The 21,260-nt window shown below is 40.9% G+C and overlaps 1 protein-coding gene across 8 annotated transcripts in view; it reads left to right on the plus strand.

Moving 5' to 3' along the window:
* nckap1 (NCK-associated protein 1) overlaps positions 1-21,260 on the plus strand; it is a 256,739-nt gene that overhangs the window by 99,791 nt on the left and 135,688 nt on the right. For all 8 annotated transcript variants that reach the window (XM_038789224.1, XM_038789226.1, XM_038789228.1 and 5 more), the window contains 7 exons: positions 4,443-4,533; positions 5,909-6,046; positions 6,134-6,182; positions 9,336-9,492; positions 11,251-11,307; positions 13,855-13,951; positions 21,010-21,119. In XM_038789224.1, coding sequence (XP_038645152.1) covers positions 4,443-4,533; positions 5,909-6,046; positions 6,134-6,182; positions 9,336-9,492; positions 11,251-11,307; positions 13,855-13,951; positions 21,010-21,119 — 699 coding nt within the window. The remainder of the gene's footprint in view (positions 1-4,442; positions 4,534-5,908; positions 6,047-6,133; positions 6,183-9,335; positions 9,493-11,250; positions 11,308-13,854; positions 13,952-21,009; positions 21,120-21,260) is intronic.

Below are 21,260 nucleotides of genomic sequence, written 5' to 3' on the forward strand. Positions count from 1 at the left end.
AACCTTAATACTGTGAGCAGAATCTTTTAAAAATATGACTAGAATGACATGGGCTCTTAAATTACTGGTGAGTAGTAAATTAGATTAAACAGATACCTTTTATTGAACAAATTCTTTTAGTGAATATTAGTTTAATTTATTGGTCTTAACAGCATGTTGAAGGCTATAATGACAGCAGCATTGCCAATGGCTCCTCGTAGGTATTCAGGGAGCCCAGTGGTGTAGTCCATGGTGAAGGTATGGAATCAGCTGAGGAGGCATTTTAGGATGGAAGAGATGTCGGTGCTAATGACGTTGTGCGAGAATCATCGGTTTGAGCCGAGGGGATCGATAGTGTATACAGGAGGCGGAGGGAATTGAGGCTGGTCAAGGTGAGGGACTTGTATTTGGAGGAAGGTTCATCAGTCTGGAGGAGCTAAGGGAGAGGGTAGAGCTGCTGAGGGGTAGTGAGTTCTAGGAACTTTGCGCAAAAGGTCTGGAGGGGGGGTTCCCGAGGTTGCCGGGGTACACCCTGCTGGAGCGACTGCTGCTTTCAGATGTGGAAGGGGAGGGAAGAATTGGGGATATATACAAGTGGCCGGGGAGCAGGGAGATGAGCAGGTGGTGAAGATCAAGGTGAAATGGGAAGCGGAGTTGGGAGGGGAGATCAATTGGGGAGTATGGAGTGAGGCACTGCAAAGGGTAAACGGGACCTCTTGTGCAAGGATGAGCCTGATAGAGTTTAAGGTGATGCACAGGGTGCACATGACTCGGGTAAGAATGAGTGGGTTCTTTCAGGGGGTAGCAGATGAGTGTGAGAGGTATGAGTAGGGGCCAGCGAATCATGTGCACATGTTTTGGGATTGTTAAAAATTGGGAAGATTCTGGGCGGGAGTGTTCATGGTCTTAGCCAGGGTCGTGGCGGAGGTGGACCTGGACCCTTCGGTGGCAATATTTGGGGTTTCAGAGAAGCCGGTGCTCATGGATAGGGTGAAGGCCGATGTCATGGCCTTCGCCTCTCTGATTGCATGGCGGCGAATTTTGCTGGAATGGCAGTCTGCATCACCACCAGAGGTAGCTGCATGGTTGGGTGACCTGTACGATTTCCTGTGGTTGGAGAAAATAAAGTATGAGCTAAGGGAGCTCAGCCGGGGCTTTGAGAAAAGGTGGGGATGTTCGTGATTTGAGGAGCGGTTCGTTGCAGGGGGATGAGGGGGGGGGGGGGGGGGGGGTGAAAAAGGGGAAAAATCTGTACAGACTGTATAGTGATTGGTGGAAGTATGTTTCCTGGGGTGTTTATTTGCTGTAACCTGTTTTGATACATGTTTGTAATAAAATACATTTAACAGCATGTTCATTGAGTTTGTTGTCTTGGTAGTTATTCTGTCATGAATGCCGTGGATTGCGCAAGATGTGTTACATTTAAAGCTTTTCATCATGCGCTCATCAGGACACTTTGCAAGAATGCCAGTATAAGGGGGAAACAGCACCTTATGCTATAATGTGAAGAGTGCTGCTTGGTTTGCAAGTGGACTCTGAATAATAGAGGCATTGCCATGGAGAATGTACTCGGTGATGTTGACTGATGCTGAAATAGGGCGCATCAAAGGCATTCTGCGGGATAATGGCGACCCTGATCCGATTATTTTGAGCTGTGTATCACACCAAAACCTGAGCAGGCATAAGGCCTAAAAAGTGCCCAGTCTACCTCACACTTTGCCCTTCCAGGATAATCTAGCTAAGATTTGAGCAACAAGTGAAGCTAGCTGTTTCATGCTATTACTTTGAAGTAGCAACGTGATTGTTGTTCGGCACTAACAGGATGCTGCTTTCAAGCCAAAAAGATTTTCTGCTTCTCGCACAAATGAGTAATATGGTAGGTAAATTTCCGTGCTAGTGTGATGCAAGGTTTGTAGGCCATACGTCCCAAAGACTGGCAGATTGTATCAACCAGAATGTCCCAGCCGGAGGGTACAGGCTTTACCCAACCAGCTCTTGCTTGCAAAACTCAGAAGTAACCAACATTAGTTGTTACACCGCTGTTGAACATTTGCTTAATAATCCGAAGTGCACTAAGAATTACATCGTCAGTCAATTTAAGCTGGTCAGTTGAGCTCAAGGTGTGGCATATTTGCGTACACTGGAAGTGACATATATTAATACATGGGGCACAAAATGGCCCAATGCTATGCTCCGAAAGCTAGTGATTCCAAATAAACCTGTTGTTAAAAATATGTACACAGTTGACCTGTAACCGCTAAACAAAATAAATGACAGCCATTTGATGATTAATTCCTCAGGGCAATTCCTTGACCAGTCAGGTAAAGCTGCCTGGTTTCAATTTCAAACTTGGGACTGAACTGTCAGTCATCATCACCTGGTACATTCTCCATGCCAATGCCTCCACTAATCAGACTCCACTTGCCAACCAGTCAGCACTCTCTTCTCATTACAGTGTCATTGCTTGTTTCACCTTTGATATTTTTGCAAAGTGTACTGAGGAGTGCAAGGCAAAAAGCTTTGACATGTCTTTTTTTTCAGCAATGTCACATTCCTTTTCTTGCACCAAATTTAACTCAATGGAACTGGGTTTATATTTATGGAATGCTTATTTATGTTGCTGTGTGCACTTCGCAGTCATATATATTGATGGGTGAATCCAATTTTTAATTTGTAGTAGTTCAACTAAACATTTGCCTATTATGATACATGTTTGATGTGATATGTGTGCACACAGTTTTGAAGTGGCGTTATTAGATTTTGATTTTGTCATATGGGAAGGTGGAGATGACACATTCTGGGTATTTTGGTCAGAAGTCTTGTGATAGCTTACAATTGCAAGTGTACTCATGTTTTCTTATTTCCGTTTCTGATTTATTCTGGTGACAATTCCAAATTTGCTGCTTGTTCAGTTTGTAATACGAAAAATCGAATAAATGATAACCTTCTGCCCAATAAATTACATGATTGGTTTGTATCCAAATTTGAAAGAATTGTTATGCTATATATTGATGTTATTCGTGAAGGACTTAACACAAAAGGCATAAAGCAATATTTAAATGAGAACTCAATGGACGTAGCATGACAAGTATTGTCTCTACCCACTTTCTGTAAAATTCTTGGAACTGCATCGTTGCCTCAGTTTTTTTTCTCCTTGCTGCCTCTCGTTGCATCCTTCAATGTTGAATTGGAGCCAAGTTGCAGTCTCCTCAAAGTGTAGTTGTAGTTTAAATTGATTCCAATTGCTCTTTATATTTTGCAAATGTGTTGAATCCAAAATAGGCCAGGCAATGTTTTCGTGGTTAGATGTTATTCAAAGATTTATGGTGGCTGGGAGCAAGGGATTCACCTGATGAAGGAGCTATGCTCCGAAAGCTAGTGATTCCAAATAAACCTGTTGGACTTCAACCTGGTGCTGTAATACTTCTTACTATTACCTGAACCTCTGGAACAAAACAACATTTCTGTTCCTATTTGGACACATGAGAAAGCAAGTCAAATTTCATTTGTCCAGTATATACGTTCAGCTGAAAGTAGTGCACTACCTAAGACCATAAGACATAGAAGCAGAATTAGTCCACTCGGCCCATCAAGTCTGCTCCACCATTCAATCATGGCTGATATCTTTCCCATCCCCATTCTCATAGCAGAGCAACAATCATTCACTGTTGCAGTCATGTTATTTGGAATGTTATTTGAAGAGTTGTTCAAATAAGTAATAGGAATTTTGACATCCCGCACAGAGAATGCCCCGACCAGCTGAGAACACTGATTTGTAAAGAATACTGTCAGCCTCAAAAGTGCACAATGGGACAGTATATTGACAAAGACATTCCTGAACACTCAATAGCACTAGTTAATCTTGAAAATGGGCCAGCATCAGTTGATGGAGAATTTTTGGCAACAACACTCCTGGAATACATTGGTGGCTAATGAATATCATATGAGCTAAAATCTAAAAACACAGACCCTCTGAGCATAATAGGATTAACATTGCAGGGCCTCACGTGGTTGGGAACACAACAGCAATTCTCATTGTAGCAAAGTTGTTCACTCAGACTTCAGTTGGCATGTTGGTGTTGGTTCCAAATGGCAAAAAAGAAGGTACAGCACAGAAATGGACCATTTAGTCCCACCAGTGCATGCTGGTGTTTGTGCTTCATCTAACCCCATCAACATATTATCTGTTTCTTTCTTCCTCATACCTGCCTAGCTTCCTGTGAAATGCATCATAACATGGTTAATTTGTCAGTGAGTGGAGATATGTAGTAAGTACAAATTACATTGATATAATTATTTGCCTCATTACTGAATTTTATTTTTTGCACACCAGCTGTGAAACACATGTCTTGTTGAAATGAGGAACATCTTGAAAGGAGGTTATCTGGTGTGTTAAATGTTGCTCTTTTATCTGAAAGCTGGTTAACTTGTCATTGAAAACAGCCCATATATGTTTCTGACAGTGATCGGGAATATCCAAGACTTGGCCAGATGATTGTAGATTATGAGAACCCACTAAAGAAAATGATGGAAGAATTTGTACCACATAGTAAGGTAAGATGAGAGAGGTGGCATTTTCCTTTAAGATTTAAAACAACTGTTAACCTTTGGGGTTTAAGTGTTTTTTCTTGAACGCAATCTGTCACCTTAAACCTCTGCTCTGTCTCATTTACCCTCGTCTCCAACAATAAGTGCAAGGACTTCTTTGCCACAAAGGTTGGGATTTTACAATCAGTTGCCTCTGCTGTGTTTCTCTCTCCCAGTAGCCCAAATCCCCTCTGCCTTAGCCTGAACTTGTATGTCTTTAGTTTCTCTTCTATGTCCCTCGCCTGCTTCCTCAGAGTTCAATCTTGTCATGAGACCCATCTACTGGTACTTGACTATTCTCTCAAACTGCTAGCCACCCAAATCCCCTTCCTTGTCCCCATGATAGCCAGTGTTGTTAACAGTTCTCTCCTTGTAAATTTGCCCTCATCACCTTTCTCCTAAAATAAAACTCCCATTGGCCCCATCATCCTTGCAAACTCCCACCCAAACTTTTCTTTCCAAAGTCCTTGAATGTGTTGTCACCTTCTAAATCTGACGTCATCTTTCACTGCACTCAAATGTTTGAATCTCTCCTATCATATTTCCTCCCGCTACAGTATGGAAGAACAAATTATATCGTATGATATTGTGACAAAGGAAAACTATTCCTAATCCTTCTTGACATATGCAGCCTTTGACTCGGTTGATCACACCATCCTCCTCCAGTGCCTCTCAACTGTTGGACAGTTGGGTGGGACAGCTATCATCTGGCTCTATTCTTACCTATCTAATCATAGCCAGAGTATCACTTGCAATTGTTTCTCTTCCCATTCCTGCACCATTACTTCCAAGGATCTATCCATGGTCCTCTCATATTTCACATCTACATCCTGTGACACTATCATAAAAGCACAGTGTTAGTTTGCACATGCATGGCGATGACATCCACTTCACCACCACCCTTGCTTTAAAATTCTCATCCTTGTTTCTTTCCGTTTATGGCCTCACTCGTCTCCATTTGTAACCTTCTGCCCCACGACTCCCTGAGATATTTACGTTTGTCTACTTCTGGCACCTTGGACATCCCTTATTTTAATTGCTCGACCATTGATGGCTGCATCTTCAGTTACCTTTGCCCTTAGCTCTGGAAATCACCCTCTACACCTCTGCTTCTCTTGCATTTACATTTTGCCTTTAAGAAATTCCTTAAAACCTACTTCTTTGACCAAATTGACCAAATATTTCCTTATGTGGCATGGCCCCTTCTGTTTTATGATGCACTTTGTGAGGTTTTATGATGTTAAAAATGCTATACAAACTGTGTTGTTAATTATTGTCTTATTTTTCCAAAGCTCATGTCGAAAGTTACCTTATTGCTGTTTATCTTTCTCCTCCTTCCAAGTCTTTGTCAGATGCACTAATTTCACTCCAGATGGTATACCCTCGACGGAACCTTTCAGCAGAACAATGGAGAAATGCACAGTTATTAAGCCTAATCAGTGCTCCCAGCACCATGCTTAATCCTGCACAATCTGACACGGTAAAATAAATTGTATACATCCAGAAAATGTTGTTTTAAGTAACTTAACTTGTTTTTCAAAACCAATTTTTTGCTTTATTATTTCAGATGCCATGTGAATATCTCTCTTTGGACACTATGGAGAAATGGATTGTTTGTAAGTATTGGATGTATGATGTGACCTCGCCTGGACTAGATAAATTCATCATGGAACCTAGTAACTCTACCAGGACAGTAGGCATTTAGTTCCTCTGCCATTCAATGCGATCTTGATTGATTTTATGATTTAACTCTTCATATCGTTTAATACCTTGGGCAAACAATTTTAGCAATCTGAGATTTAAAAAAACAATTGACCTAGCATCAGTTGTGTTTTGCAGATGCGAGTTCTAAACTTACACCACCATTTGGATGCAGCAGTAATGCTTAACTTTACTGCTGAAAGACTTGACTCTAATTTTTAGAACGAGCTCCCCTTGTCTTAGAATTCTCAACTAATGTACATTGTTTATTTTGATTTATATCTACCCTATCAGTTCTCCTGAATAAGCTGTAAACTTTGATCCAAGTGTCTTAATTTCTAAATTCCAGGGTGTACAACCCTAGCTTTGTGTACCCTCACTTTGTAATTTCAATTTCAGAGTCTAGTTATCATGAATGTTGGACTCCCTTTGCAAGATTAGTACCTGAACTGAACACACTACTGGTATGGTGTAACCATGGCTTTCTACAGCTGCAGCATAACTTCTCACCCCTTGTATTCTTGTCCCCGCGATATAATGACCAGCATTCCATTAGCCTTTTTGATTACTTTCTCTACCTGCCCATGGTATATTACTCTATATACATATATCCTCAAGCCCCTTATTCTTCCATTGTGTCTAGCTCTTCTTCATTTGGAAAATATCCTGTTTTATCCTGTTTAGATCCAAAGTGGGGAAACCTCACACATGCGTACAGTGGAATTCATTAGCTACACTTTTACCCATTCACTTGATTTATTAATATCCTTTAATTTATCAATTCTTTTGACACTGATTACAGTACCACCCATCTTTGTGTCTTGGGCAAAATAGTTTCTATCCTACCTAAGTTATTAACTATACAGAAGCAGTATTTTCTCTTCAAAATTAAATCAATGGAATTCCGTCATCTTTAATTTTTCATGTCATTTTTTGATGCACAGATTATGTTGGGTTACATATGAGAGTCATATAAACATAGTTTATCCTAATGTTTTAATTATGAAGCGAGACTATATAAAGTTTGTTTATAATTTGGCTACAATTTGGCCTAATTGTGAGACTTGCATTTAATGGTAGTTATGAATGAAGAAATGTTTGGAATTTATAGATATGAATATTCTGCATGCAAGACAATTTCGATTGAAAAATCTATTCTATAAATGCTCAATTTTCTGTTCTAACTTATGTATAGCAACCAGTCATAATCGTACTGCAATTTTCCCATGTCAAGTCAGAAATAAGATTTAGACTTGTTAAGTGTACGTATTGCATTTGTTTGAGGACGAGCAGGAAAGTTTTGAGCTGATTAAGTATCAAGTCGAGGGAATAAGCTACCTCTAATTTGAAACCACTGTCTGCACCAGACACACCCAATCAGATTTAATGTAGGTGTGATGAACGATGGAGTGCTTCCTATTCCATTACTGGCAAGGCTGTTTCTTAAATCAGACAATGGGACACTCCCCCCCCCCCCCCCCCCCCACCACAGTTAGATTGTACTTGACGCCTACCAACAGCTTCCTGTGTGTTGGTCAATTAAACAGATTAACTCTAGTTTAACAGTCAAACCTAAGAACAATTTTGATAGTGAGTCTTTTTAAAAATTGCTGCAGTCCTGACATCTGAAACCTACATTATCTGCATATTTACTCACACACAACAGTTTTCATGGGAAGGATGGACTAGTGAATTGCATTTTGAGAAGCAGCATTGAGCTTTCCCATGCTGCTCGGGGAGATTTTGGAGGGACAATATAAGGAGAGTGGAAAAGAACTTGAGAATCAGAGCAATTGAAATAAATGCAATATGATCAGATGTTCAAAGGTAGTCGCTTTATTTTTCAACAATGGTCCCCTCGTGTTCAATTTCTGTTCAACCCTTTGTCAACTAAAGAATAATAACCAAAAGATTTGAGAAGAGTGTAATCAAAAATATACACTCTTATTTCCTGTAAGCAGCTGGTCAGTCATTGTTTATTCCATTGATGTTTAAGATATTTTGCAATTTCCATTATCTGCTTGGGATGGAGGATCCTTTCCATTGGGGTGAATAATTATGTCCTACCTCAATTAAAGGAAATTTATTTGACTTGGTGATAAAACAGGTGGCATTGATTTATGTCATACTGCAAAATATTTCTTATTTCTCCAATGTTCCAACAAACCTGTAGTTGGCCCCTCCCATTTTACTGTCGCTAAACTTGAGGTCATCTGAAAGTTGGCTGCTCATGCCCATACTCGCACCAATTGCTGGTTCAGTGCCCAGTGACCAAGCTTGCCCCTGACTGAAAAACGTACTGGTCAAGTAAAGCCTCAATATGAAAATTCTCATCCTTTTTCAAATCCATGCATGGCCTCACTTCTTTCGATCTCTGTAATTGCTCCAACCCCTCGGCCATCCAAGATATCTTCACAATGAACATAGACCATAGAACATACAGTGCAGAAGGAGGCCATTCAGCCCATCGAGTCTGCACCGACCCACACTAAGCCCTCATTTCCACCCTATCCCCGTAACCCAATAACCCCATCTCACCTTTTTTTGGACACTAAGAGCAATTCAACATGGCCAATCCACCTAACCTGCACGTCTTTGGACTGTGGAAGGAAACCGGAGCACCCGGAGGAAATCCACGTAGACACGGAGAGAACGTAACTGACAGTGACCCAGCGGGGAATCGAATCTGGGACCCTGGTGCTGTGAAGCCACAGTGCTATCCACTTGTGCTACCATGCTGCCCATTCCTGATTGTAAATTGATCCACCAATACTGGCCTTGCCTTTTGTCTGCATACATCCTAAGCTGTTAAATTCCATCCCTAAACTTCACTTTACTCCTTTAAGACGCTCTTTAAAGCCTGCCTCTTTAAACAATTTTTTTGCCATCTGGCCGATTATTCCCTTGTGTGGATCGGTGTGAAGCATTGCTTTATGATGCTCTTGTGAAGCATCTTGGGATGGTTTATTACATCAGAGGCGCTTTATAAATACAAACTGTTGTCATGCAAAACATTTTGAATTGTGGTTGATGCAAATGTTATAAAGATATTTTTCCATTTTTATTAGTTGGTTTTATCCTGTGCCATGGAAACCTGAACTCAGATGCAGCTGCACTAAGCCTGTGGAAGATTGCCCTGCAGAGCAGCTCCTGTCTTGCCCTCTTCAGAGATGAAGTGTTCCATGTTCACAAAGTCGCAGAAGACCTGTTCATGAACATAAAAGGGTACTTTATTTCTTAAATTTGGTGATTGTACAACATTGAATGCATCAGTAGAGCATTAATGCTTTATTTGCAACTGTAATGAACGTAAATGTTACCAAACTAATCAGTGTTATATTGGAATATTGATTTTCTAAACAGTATATTGTTGCAAATAGTGTTAATAATTACAAAAACTTGTATTATACTATTTAGTTTTGTTGTTTTTCAACAGTAAATGGTGTCCCTGATGTATATTGTATAATGGGTGCTGTTTAAAAATGTTTGGAGGACGGCGGGAGAAATATTTGAAAGAGTCACCTGGGTTGTTTAGTTGATAAACACGTGTCTATGAATCTTGGTGGTGGTGGCGACACATTGTTAATGTTGTAAAGTTGCATTGCCATAAATCTGAGGTTGTGCAAGCTCACCATACTTCTGAACTATCAGAATTCTGGTCAATACCTTTGATTTTTGGATTTTTATTTAAAATGATTTTTATTGATCATCTTTATTTTTTTAATATAAATGCACACTAACTGTTGTGCTGTCATGTGTGCTTCCAAATTGTTAGGGTGTTGTAAAAAGTACTTGCTGTATTTGAGCTCCCCAGTTCCATTAAATTGCTTATGTTGGGGGAAAAAAACATTACAAGTTTGAGGATTGGGAGTGTTTTAGAAGCCGAAGAATCACCAAAAATTGATCAGAACGGGCAAAAATAGAATGAGAGTCAACGAGCCAGAAATATAAAAACAATTTGTTAAAGTTTTTTGGAGCATATAAAAAGGAAGAGAGTTGTTAAAGTAAACATCGCTCCTTCAGAAGCAGAGGCAGGAGAAATTATGATGGGGAATGAGGAAATGGCAGAGGCATTGAACAAATATTTTGTCTGCATTCACAGTAGAACACACCAGTATCATACCAGAAAAAGACAGTGATCTCAGGCCTAAGAAGAGTTTCGAAGTATGAGAGGCAATCTGAAATAAATCTACAAAATTCCAAAGGAGCTTAATAGGGTAGATGCGAGGAGATTGTTCCCACATGTCAAGGAATCTAAAACACGGACAGAATAACAGACTGATCATTTAGGACTGAGATGGGGCAAAAATTACTTCACTCAGAGTTGAAGTCCAAGATGAGCCATGATCGTATTGAATGGTGGAGCAGACTTGACAGGCCGTATGATCTACTCCTGTTTCTTGTGGGTTCTTTTGTTCGAACAAATTTGCTACTTTAGGCAATGAAGTATTCACATCCATTCCAAAGATTTTCTAATTCTTGAAATTGCCTCAATAATTATGGAAAATCCACAGAAGCCTCACATTTTGTATCCCCAAAATATTCTTGGAGATAATTACATTTAGAAGCAGTGTGCATACATAATTGTGAATAGTTGCAGCTAATTGGATTTGTCTGCCATACAAGAAAATACGATAAACTCAGATGAAGTCCACATGGTGTTCCTAATGGTTTGTGTTTCCAAAACAAACAGTTGGTTAAGTTATGAAATCGAACAAATATGGCAAAAGTTTAATCTACCAAAGAAAGTCCTTATTCTCTTCCTAACACTGAATTTGTAATTCCTGAAATCTGATTAAAGTTTTTCAAAATGCACTCTTGTCTTCCCCAAACAAATGGACCATTAAACTGTTCAGTATTTCTTTTGATGCTTTTGAAAGTGTAGATTTCATCGTGTGCCTATTTTGGGTTTACAAGTGCTTTCAATTTCAATCAGAGTCGACAATGGCGATCTTAACATGCATTTGTACTTCACTTTCACAGATACAACAAACGTATAGCTGATATACGTGAATGCAGAGAGACGGCATTATCACATGCGTAAGTTTATCTTAAGTTTTGTATTGGACATAAATATCTCAGTTTAATGTATGCTTAACATGATCGATCCCAGGTCATCGTCTGCGTGGAGTTTGCACATTCTCCCTGTGTCTGCGTGGGTTTCACCCCCACAACCCAAAGATGTGCAGGCTAGGTGGATTGACCACACTAAATTGCACCTTAATTGGGAAAAAATAATTGAGTACTCTAAATTTTTAAAAACAACATGATTCCCTCCTGCCATTTTAAAAACTGAGGCCCAGAGTGAACATAAGTGAGCTGTGTGACACCTAACATTGGGGAATACTACAGAACAAAAATACTACAGAACAAAAAAGTCATTCAACCAATCAAATATGTGCTGACGATTGTTCTTTGCATATGAGTCACCTTGAAATGCTAATATTTGTATTGCTCCCAGTAGCAGTTCAGAATTTTTTCAGGCAGTCGCTGAAATCCTTTTTTCAAGTGCTTGGGTACTGTGCTTCAGCAACAGTTTGTAGTACAAAATCTTATTTCCATTCAACCTCTGTCTTTTTATCGTGAGTTTATATTGTTTTTTTTAACCGTACAGCCAGTGGAAATAGTTTACTAACATTCACTTCCTGACTCTTCACAATCTTAAAGATAACCACAATATCAAAACATTAAAGGAGCTTGTTCACAGCCCCTTGCTTGGGATTTGCTTCCTTTGGCTCATTGGTGCTTTGATTGCAATGTTGTTCCCTGTGCTCAAACCTTGATCAGGTGGACAAAATTGCTGCAGGAGCATTGCACAATACAGTCTAAAGATTTGGAAGTCCAGGCGTGATACAATAATTATTGAGTTTCAGTTATGGAATAAACCAGTCCAGCATGGTGGCACTGCTGTCTCACAGAGCCAGGGACCTGGGTTCAATTCTGGCCTTGGGTGAATGTCGTGTGAAGTTGTACTTTCTCCCAGTGACTGCGTGCGTTTGCACTGCTTTCTTCCCACAGTCCAAAGATGTGCAGTTTAGGTGGATTGGCCATGATAAAATTGCCCTCAGCGTCCAAAGATGTATAACTTAAGTGGGATCACGGGGAAAGGGCGTGTGGGCTTAGGAAGGGTGCTATTTCAGAGGGTCGGAGCAGATTCTATGGGCTGAATGGCCTCCTCCTGCACTAGGGATTTTATGATCTCTATGGGCAACCATCTTCTATTGTTGAATTCCAAAGGTAAAAGTAACTCTGGTGATTTTTGGAGGATTCACCATATCATATTATTTGCAAATAATATTGCTACTTAACCTATTTGACATAACCATTACCTGGTTTGGTCACAATTCCTGACTTAATTAACAGAGCTGAAATTCTTTGAGTAACATTGGGCTGGATTCTCCAAAAATGGAGCTATGTCCCCACACGGGCATAAAATCGCTGGCGTTTCACGCCAGACTTTCCATAAAATTCTTTACAGCTATTCACCTACCTTGAAGGGGCTGGCGGGGACCTGGAGAGCTTCTCGGGCTTCCGTCTGGAGCGGCTGCACCGAACACAATGGTGTACTCAGCCGGCGGACCTGGACCAACAAAGTCTATCGATCTATTCCGCCCCCCACCAGGGCAGCTGCGGACTGTGTCCCGACCGGCCAGATGTGGTGAGAACCACGCCGTCGGGAATTTAGCTGATCTGGACCGGAGCACAGCTGGGAGGGCCTCTGGCAATGGCCCCCCCTAGCCATACCGCATAAAGCACGCGCAAGCGATTCAGCGAGGACCGGAGAATCATTGGAGCGGCACCGGGCCCAATTCTCACGTAAAAGTGGATTCTCCGCCCCCACGCCAAATGCGATCTCGGTGCAGGGCTGCGGAGAATCCAGCTCATTGTTTTTAACAGAAGACTGAATAAAAATGTAAGTCTGAACGGAAATAGAATTAAATGTAATATCATTTGCAGTTTAAATATATTTTCATTCCATACATGGTAGAACACCAGAATCAGGAAGGTGAAGGCCAAGATTTGGCTCCCTTCAGTAGGTCCTAGAACGCCAATCTGAACAGAGTTGTTTCAGATTGGTCCTGAAAGGTTTTCTCTCCAAAGATTCTGCACAGAGAAGCAAGTAAAACCCTGGCTGTTAACTTTATTCATGAGTGGTATTTAATATATATTGATTTGCATAATTGGAATATAGTGGCAGGTTTAGGAAGTAAGTTATTGTTTCTTCTTTTACTTCATAACTGTTAACAGCAAAGTTATTTCTTTGTTGCTAATGTGGTTAATTCTGTGATTAAATTGCCAAAGTTTGTTTGAACACAAAATATATCTACCAGTCAGTGTTATCACTCCTGTGGTGCAGTAACATTTCCTCACAGTTTTACAAATTGAAAATATTTGGGTTCTCGTTCAGGACCCTAATCGTGTCAGTCCCTCAAAAACATTACCTCAGTAAAAAAATGATCTAAAAGTTTTACTTTTACACGAGTATATATGGTATCTGGTCCATTTAAAGTATTTTTATTGTTCATGTCTAAAACTTCACTACCTATTGCTTTTCTGATTTAACAATGTTTACTTACTCCTCTTTAGTGGTCCACTACACAGAGAGCGGCGCAAATTTTTGCGGTCTGCTTTAAAGGAGCTTGCCACCGTTCTTGCTGACCAACCAGGGTTACTTGGTCCAAAGGTACTGAACTTGTAATGCCAATATATTATTCTCTTCCAATTAAGATTAATCTTGACACTTCCTCCTTGTGAAATTCATGTTAATCGTATTTGCTGCACTTGATGAAATGCGGAATGCTGCCTTGTTGCTTTAGCATAATAAAGGCTTTCTTTTGGGCTTCATATCCTGATTTGCACAAAGGTGTGCTCTGCCAAAAATCCTTAGTTTCTACATCTTACACCTGCAATTGGTTATTACGTTGGGCAATTGATTATCCACAGATCCCCCCTCTAAGCACATTAAAAGTGGATTTGGAGAAATGCATTACCCAAATATAATGTTAAAGCCTTCATCCTTTCCTCCAACAGTAACTTTGTAATGTAAGGGTCCTTCCCCCTGAATCCCTTATTTCCCCTTTCTGTATTTTTACCATTATCATTTTTAATCAATGGATGCTTAATGGACATGTATCCTTAAGTCAAGCAGCAGAGAGAATGAGGAATTCAGGAAGTTGCAACGTAGCATATGGTGTTGCTAGCGTTGGACAGCAGAACCCAGACTTTGTGGCTCCCACGAGATGGGGTGGGACTAAGTTTGATTGGTTGGCTGGTGGCATGTGAATTGGCCAAAAGGCCATATTCTGCCCAGTAACATGGATCCTGCCTGAGTGGGAATGATTGCTAGAGACATAAGGAAAGCAAAGTTGAGACCTGGGCACACTGACATGGACCTGCTCCCTCTCATGCTCTCCTGCACTTTCGTTCCCCTGCTCCCTCCAGAAAGACTGTGAGTTAATGTACTGATTGAATGAATCTACGGTGAACACAATTACAGGCTATGAACAGAGATCTGGATCTGAAAGCTTACTTTGAATGAAAGTCTGCTTAAAGAGACCATCTGAAACAAAGACTCTTTTTCGTTTTACTTATTTTCACCTCTCTCTTTTCGTGTGTGTGTGTCTGTGTGTGTGTCAGTGTGTGTCACAGTGGGGGATTAGGAAGTAGATAATAGTTACCCAGTTGTATTGGCTACATATTTTATTATAGTTCTTGTTATAAATAAGAAGTAATTGTGTTTGAACTTGCACACCTGGGCCACATGAGAATTATTGGTTAATTCAATTGTGTTGTGACTCCGGGCCAAGTAGGACTGCAATTGGCCGTGCCCTCGCCTAGAATGTCATAACAATAATATTTGTTACCTGATTTTCAATTCAAGATTCTGTTTAACATCACATATGAGTCACTTGTTTCCTTCTGTTACACGCATCCTTTGACATGATAGGCAGCTCCATAATGCTTGTAATAAGGTTAAGACACCATTTGGATTTTTAGCCCTGCGAGTTAAGGTGGGTACTGTGTTTAGATAATTATCAAGTCTAGGGCAGGTAATTTTGGACAAGGGTTCAAACAATAATTTGAGTATATGGCTTAGCAAATCACTCTGGTCGTTTGGGATGGACTATAAATGCTGACATTGTGAGCAATGCCCTCCGCCAATAAGTGAATTTTTCAAAAAGTTATATTTTGAGACAAAGCAGATCGTAAATGTTTCTGTTGGAATTTTAAATAGGAAGAGATTAATTAAAGCAAAGTAAATTGCTTTAATTAAATGTGTGCCCATTAGGCACATGCAGGTGAAATTATAATGGGGAATAAGGAAATGACAGACATTAAACCAATACGTTTGCCTGTATTTACCTTCTTGACAGAAGACTCAAAACAAATTCTGAAAGTAACGGGGACTCGAGGGTCTAGTGAGAACGAGGAGCTTAAACATAAAAGTCAGTAAGAAATGGTACTGGAGAAATTAATGGATCTAAGTGGTGACACATTTCCTGGACCTGAAAGCAGTGTATCCTAGGGTTTTAAAAGAGATACCTGCAAAGACCGTGGTTATGTTGTTTTGATCTTCTAGAATTCCTTAGATTGTAGAAGAGGTCCTAGGGTTTGAAAAATAGTTAATATAACCCTGCTATCTAAGAAAGGAGGAAGAGAGAAAATGAAGATTAATTATCCTTAACCTCAGTAGGCAATATGCTTGAATCTGTTTATAGCAGGGGTTCTCAACCTTTTTTAACCCATGGACCCCTTTTCCTCTTAATTTTTTTGGTGGACCCCCATAGCCATTCCACAGAAAAAAAAGCTTCTTATATGCGTGGTAAACTAATCCTAAAGTCCATCTACCTTACCGTGAGGGTTGGAAACGGATTAGCGGTATTTTCGTACGTTGCCAAACTTATTCTAATATGAAAAGTAATGAAAAAAACTTTTTACTGACTAAATTGAATTAAATTACTCTAAAAATAACCAATTCATATCAAATATGCACAGTTTCTAGTGATTACTGTGTTAAATCATTCATTAAACTTGTCAAGGAGAAACGTGGCATAAGCGTCAGGTCAACCGTGGGTATTTAATAAGCTGCTTCTGTCATTAAAGGTCCTCTGTGCTGTTCCTAGGGGACAATAGCCCGGGCAATCTTCAACAACAACTGTCATTAAAGCACAATAAACCCATTTGTCATCAACCGGTATGGATTTTTTTTTCAGAATACAGTACCTCAAAAATAAACACAGCAAATGCACCTTTTTGGTTCTGAGCCCCTTCAGCCCTCAAGGTAAATTAGATAGATTATAATCTCTCTTTGACCTTTGTCAGTGCGAGAGAGAGAGAGAGAGAAAGGTGAATATTCATCATGAAAACAAACATTTTTTTCTTCTACTTGATTCTCAGTAATAACAATTGTTCTGAAGTAGAATTGCTCTATGGACCACTAAAATATCACCGTGGACCCCAAATTCGGTATTTTTTTTGTGTGGACCCCCAGTAATGTTACATGGACCCCCAGGGTCCATGTGGACCCCGGTTGAGAACCACTGGTTTATAGGAATCATCACCTTCTATTTAATTAGCACCTTTATAATCAGGCCTGGTTCATTTGGCAGCATCTCACCTCTCAGTCACAAGTTACTGTTTTAAGCTGCATTCCAGGGTTTGAGCCCAAAATTGAGGCTTCCGATAAAGCACAGAGTGCTGCACTGTCTGAGGTGTTGCCATTCAGATGAGACATTGACCATTTTTGCCCTCCAGATGTAAAAGATGCCATTGCACTATTCAAAGAGGAGCAGGAGATCTATTCCTGGTATCCTGATCAATGATCAACCCTCAATCAGCATCAAGACAGAGTACGCAGATTTATCAACAACCCACCCAGATGTCATTAAACATGTGGTTTGACCAATCTCACTGAATCTCTATCTCTGAAGAAATTCCAGTCTTCATCTTTTGATGATTTATCCTGGGAATTCTCTCCAAAGGTCACTCCAACTTGGAGAGCCTCAACGACGGTCCACCTTGTGGGTTTTCAATCTTGTCTCCAATCCTCCAGATTCCAATCCTCTGGATTCCCGAATCAACACTTGAGCACCAACTCCAGGTCAATTTCAGCTCTTCTGCAGCACATTACTGCTCCAAATGTGTACTTTCGCTGCATGGAGTCATCTTCTGCCGCATTGGATCTTCAGCCTTTCTCCCGAGTTCTCTTTGATTGCCAAGACTACTTAAAACCTGTTAACTGCAGCCACTGCTCGTGGTCACTGGACTAGTAATTCAGAGACCCAGGGTAATGAAGATGCGAATCCCACCACTGCTTTTGGTGAAATTTGAATTCAATCAAAATCTGGAATTAAAAGTCTAATGACCATGAAACCATTGTCGATTGTTGTAAAAACCCACCTGGTTCACTAATATTTAGGGACGGAAATCTGCTGTCTTTATCTGGTCTGGCCTAGATGTGACTCCAGATCCACAGCGATGTGGTTGTCTTTAATGCCCTTTGAAATGACCTAGCAAGCCACTCAGTTCATGGGCTATTTGTGGGATTGGTAATAAATGCTTGCCCAGCCAGCGCCACCCACATCCCATGAATCTTTTTTAAAAAAAAACTGAACCGACACCTATTCCTGTCTCTGTCCCCTGCTTTGACTCCTCTTTTGGGACTTCTCCCTGTCTTTTGTATGGAACTCTTTTATATTCAATGGTGTTTCGTTCTTGGTCACATGACGAGGGTTTTTGCACCATTTTCCCTTTTTGCACAATATGCTTGACCCAACAAACCTAGAAATGCTGAACTGCACATGTGTAGCCTGCTCCTGGTCTGTGCATGAGTCAAAGCTCCTGAGGTCTATTGGAACTTAGAGCTCCAGACCTCTCGCTCTTAAGAGTGACTTTCTTAGCAAGCTTAAAGTACTTTAGGAGAAGCACTATGTAATTTTCTTTTAAACTGTCACTAGTCACTTCACAGGTGCGTTATATAACAAAATTAGGCACTGAGTCACATGAGGCGATTTTAAGGCAGGTGCCAAAAGCATGGTCAAAGACATAAGTTTTAAGAAGCATCTTAAGAAAGAGAGTTGGAAATGTTTTTGGAGGGGGGGGGGGGGGGGGGTGGGGGGAATTTCAGTGCTTGGGGCCTAAGCTGCTGAAGAGACAGCCGTCAATGATAGAGGAGTTAATTTGGCAGTGTTTAAGGGACCAGCATGCAACTATATTAGAACAATGCGGGGCTAAGCATGTTACCGAGATGGGGAGGAGCAAGGCCATGGAGGGATTTAAAATCAAGGATGAAAATTTTAAGATCAAAATATTGCTTGACCAGAACTCGGTGTACAAGAGTGGGCATATTTGTGAGAGAGGAATAGAAATTATTATACGTTGAAACACAAGGAATGGGTTCTGGATGCCAAATATATGAAATATGAGAGATCATCGAGGAATGTGTTGGAATAGTCAAGTCTAGAGGTGACAAAGGCATGGATGATTGGGTGAATTTGGACGATGTTAGAGGTGAAACTAGGTACTCCTTGTGGTATGTACCAGCCTCCCCGGATAGGTGCCGGAATGTGGCGACTAGGGGCTTTTCACAGTAACTTCATTGAAGCCTACTCGTGACAATAAGCAATTTTCATTTTTTTTTCATGTGGTCGGGAGCACATCGCACAATTAAATATGACACCAAGGTTTAGGCTTTCCGTGTCAGGGTGGGCTTGTTGGAGGAGCACTGGGACTGGATGGAGGGCCAGTGATAGGTGGAGATTGACAAAGGTGTTGTGGACGAAAAGACAAAGGGAATGTAAAATGGTGGTGATAATGGCAGGATAAAGCAAGCAGTCTGTCGAAGGACAACTTGAAACAGGCAATAGATGACCCAGGTGGGGTGGAGTGGAGGGACGGGAGGCAATGCTGAGGGAAAAACTGATCGATGGGGTAAAAACATTAAGATAAATTGATAGGAATAAAAAAAGGGGGATGAAGGTGGAGGATACCGTTCACAATCTGAAGTTGTTGAACTCAATGTTAAGTCCAGAAGGCTGTAATGTGCCTCATAGGGAGATGAGGTGCTGTTCCAGCAGTTTACGTTGGGCTTCACTGGAACAATGCAGCAGGCCAGGAATGTGGACATGAGAGCAGGTTGAGTGTTGAAATGATAAGCAAAAGGAAGGTCTGGGTCCTGCTTTCAGAAGATATTCTGCAAAGCACATCACCCAATCTGCCTTTTATCTCTCCAATGTAGAGTAGACCTCATTTGGAAGCAGTGAACGCAATAGACCAGATTGAAGGAGGTGCACGTGAAGCGCTGCTTCACCTGAAAAGAATGTTTAGGCCCTTGGATAGAGAACAGGAAGGAGGTAAAGGGGCAGGTGCTCACCTTCTGTAATTGCATGGGAAGAGGGTGAGGTGTGGGGGTTGATTGAATGGACCAGGGTATCCTGTAGGGAACGGTCCCTGCGGAATGCTGGCGGGGACTGAGGGGAAGAGTTTGGCGGTGGCGACATGCTGATATTGGTGGAACTGGCGGAGGATGATATTTGAATGCAGAGGCTGGTGGGGTGAAAAAGGAGGGCAAGGGGGACAAGTGATATAGTCAATGTTATTATGAAGGGATTGGAATAGAAGCATAATTATGTCTTACTGTAATCGTGGCTAACTGCGTGTAATTTGGCCTCCTTAACTAGGAAGGCCAATTGACAAAGGATTGAGGTTAATACTTAAATGTGTATTATTGGTTTTGCATAGATTTTGGTATAGAGTGATGTGTCTCTGTAAATTGAGAGTAGTTTTGGGCCCCGTTTCTATGAAAGGATGTGTTGGTGTTGGAAAGAGTCCTGACGAGGTTCACAAGAATGATTCCTGAAATGAAGAACTTGTCATATGAGAACGGTTGAGGACTCTGGGACTGTTCTCATTGGAGTTTAGAAGGATGAGGGGGGGGGGATCTTATTGAAACTTGCAGGATTCTGCGAGGCCTGTAAATAGTGGACGTTGAGAGGACATTCCCACTGGTAGGACAAACTAGAACCCGAGGGCACAGCCTCAGACTGAAGGGATGATCCTTTAAAAACAGAGATGAGGGGGAATTTCTTCAGCCAGAGCGTGGTGAATCTTTGGAACTCTTCTGCAGAAGGCCGTGGAAGTCAAATCACTAAGTGTCTAAGACCGAGATAGATAGGTTATTGATTAATAAGGGGATCAGGGCACAGCACAGTAGCACAGTGGTTAGTTCTGCTGCCTCAATGCGCTGAGGCCCCAGGTTTGATCCCGACTCTGAGTTACTGCCCGTGTGGAGTTTGCGTATTCTCCCGTGTTTGCGTGAGTTTCGTCCCCACAACCCATAGATGTGCAGGTCGGTGGATTGGCCACGCTAAATTGCCTCTTAATTGGAAAAAAGAATTGGGTACTCTATATTTATTTTTTTTAAAAGGGGATCGTGGTTATGGGGAGAAGGCAGGAGAATGGAGTTAAGAGAAATATCAGCCATGATTGAATGGCGGAGCAGACTCGAAGGACCGAGTGGCCTAATTCTGCTCCTATGTCTTATGGTCTTAAATGAGATAATTCCTGCAATCTAGCTAACATTTCCCAACCAATTATTCACATCACAACAAATTTGTTGACTCAGTTTTAAATTGCTGACAAAGACAAACTAAAACTAATAAAATTCCAAACTAGCAGAAGGGAATCTGTTATTTCTTGTGACTTGTAATTCGGACTCTCTCTCTCTCTCTCTCTCCTTCTTAGGCACTCTTTGTCTTCATGGCTCTATCTTTTGCACGTGATGAAATTATCTGGTTGCTTCGTCATGCAGATAACATTCCAAGAACAAGAAACAGTGATGACTTTATAGACAAGTAAGTTATTTTATAATTTTTAAGGCATTATTATGATTCTTTTTAAGTGTTAGTCAGGACTGAGGGCATCCACGATGAGTCTTTGGAGGAAAGGGTGCAAACAGCAGTTTTGAAATGAATGGGACAACGAAAGGGACAATG

Source organism: Scyliorhinus canicula, chromosome 2 (assembly GCF_902713615.1).
Source record: "Scyliorhinus canicula chromosome 2, sScyCan1.1, whole genome shotgun sequence".
NCBI classification, from domain to species: domain Eukaryota; kingdom Metazoa; phylum Chordata; class Chondrichthyes; order Carcharhiniformes; family Scyliorhinidae; genus Scyliorhinus; species Scyliorhinus canicula.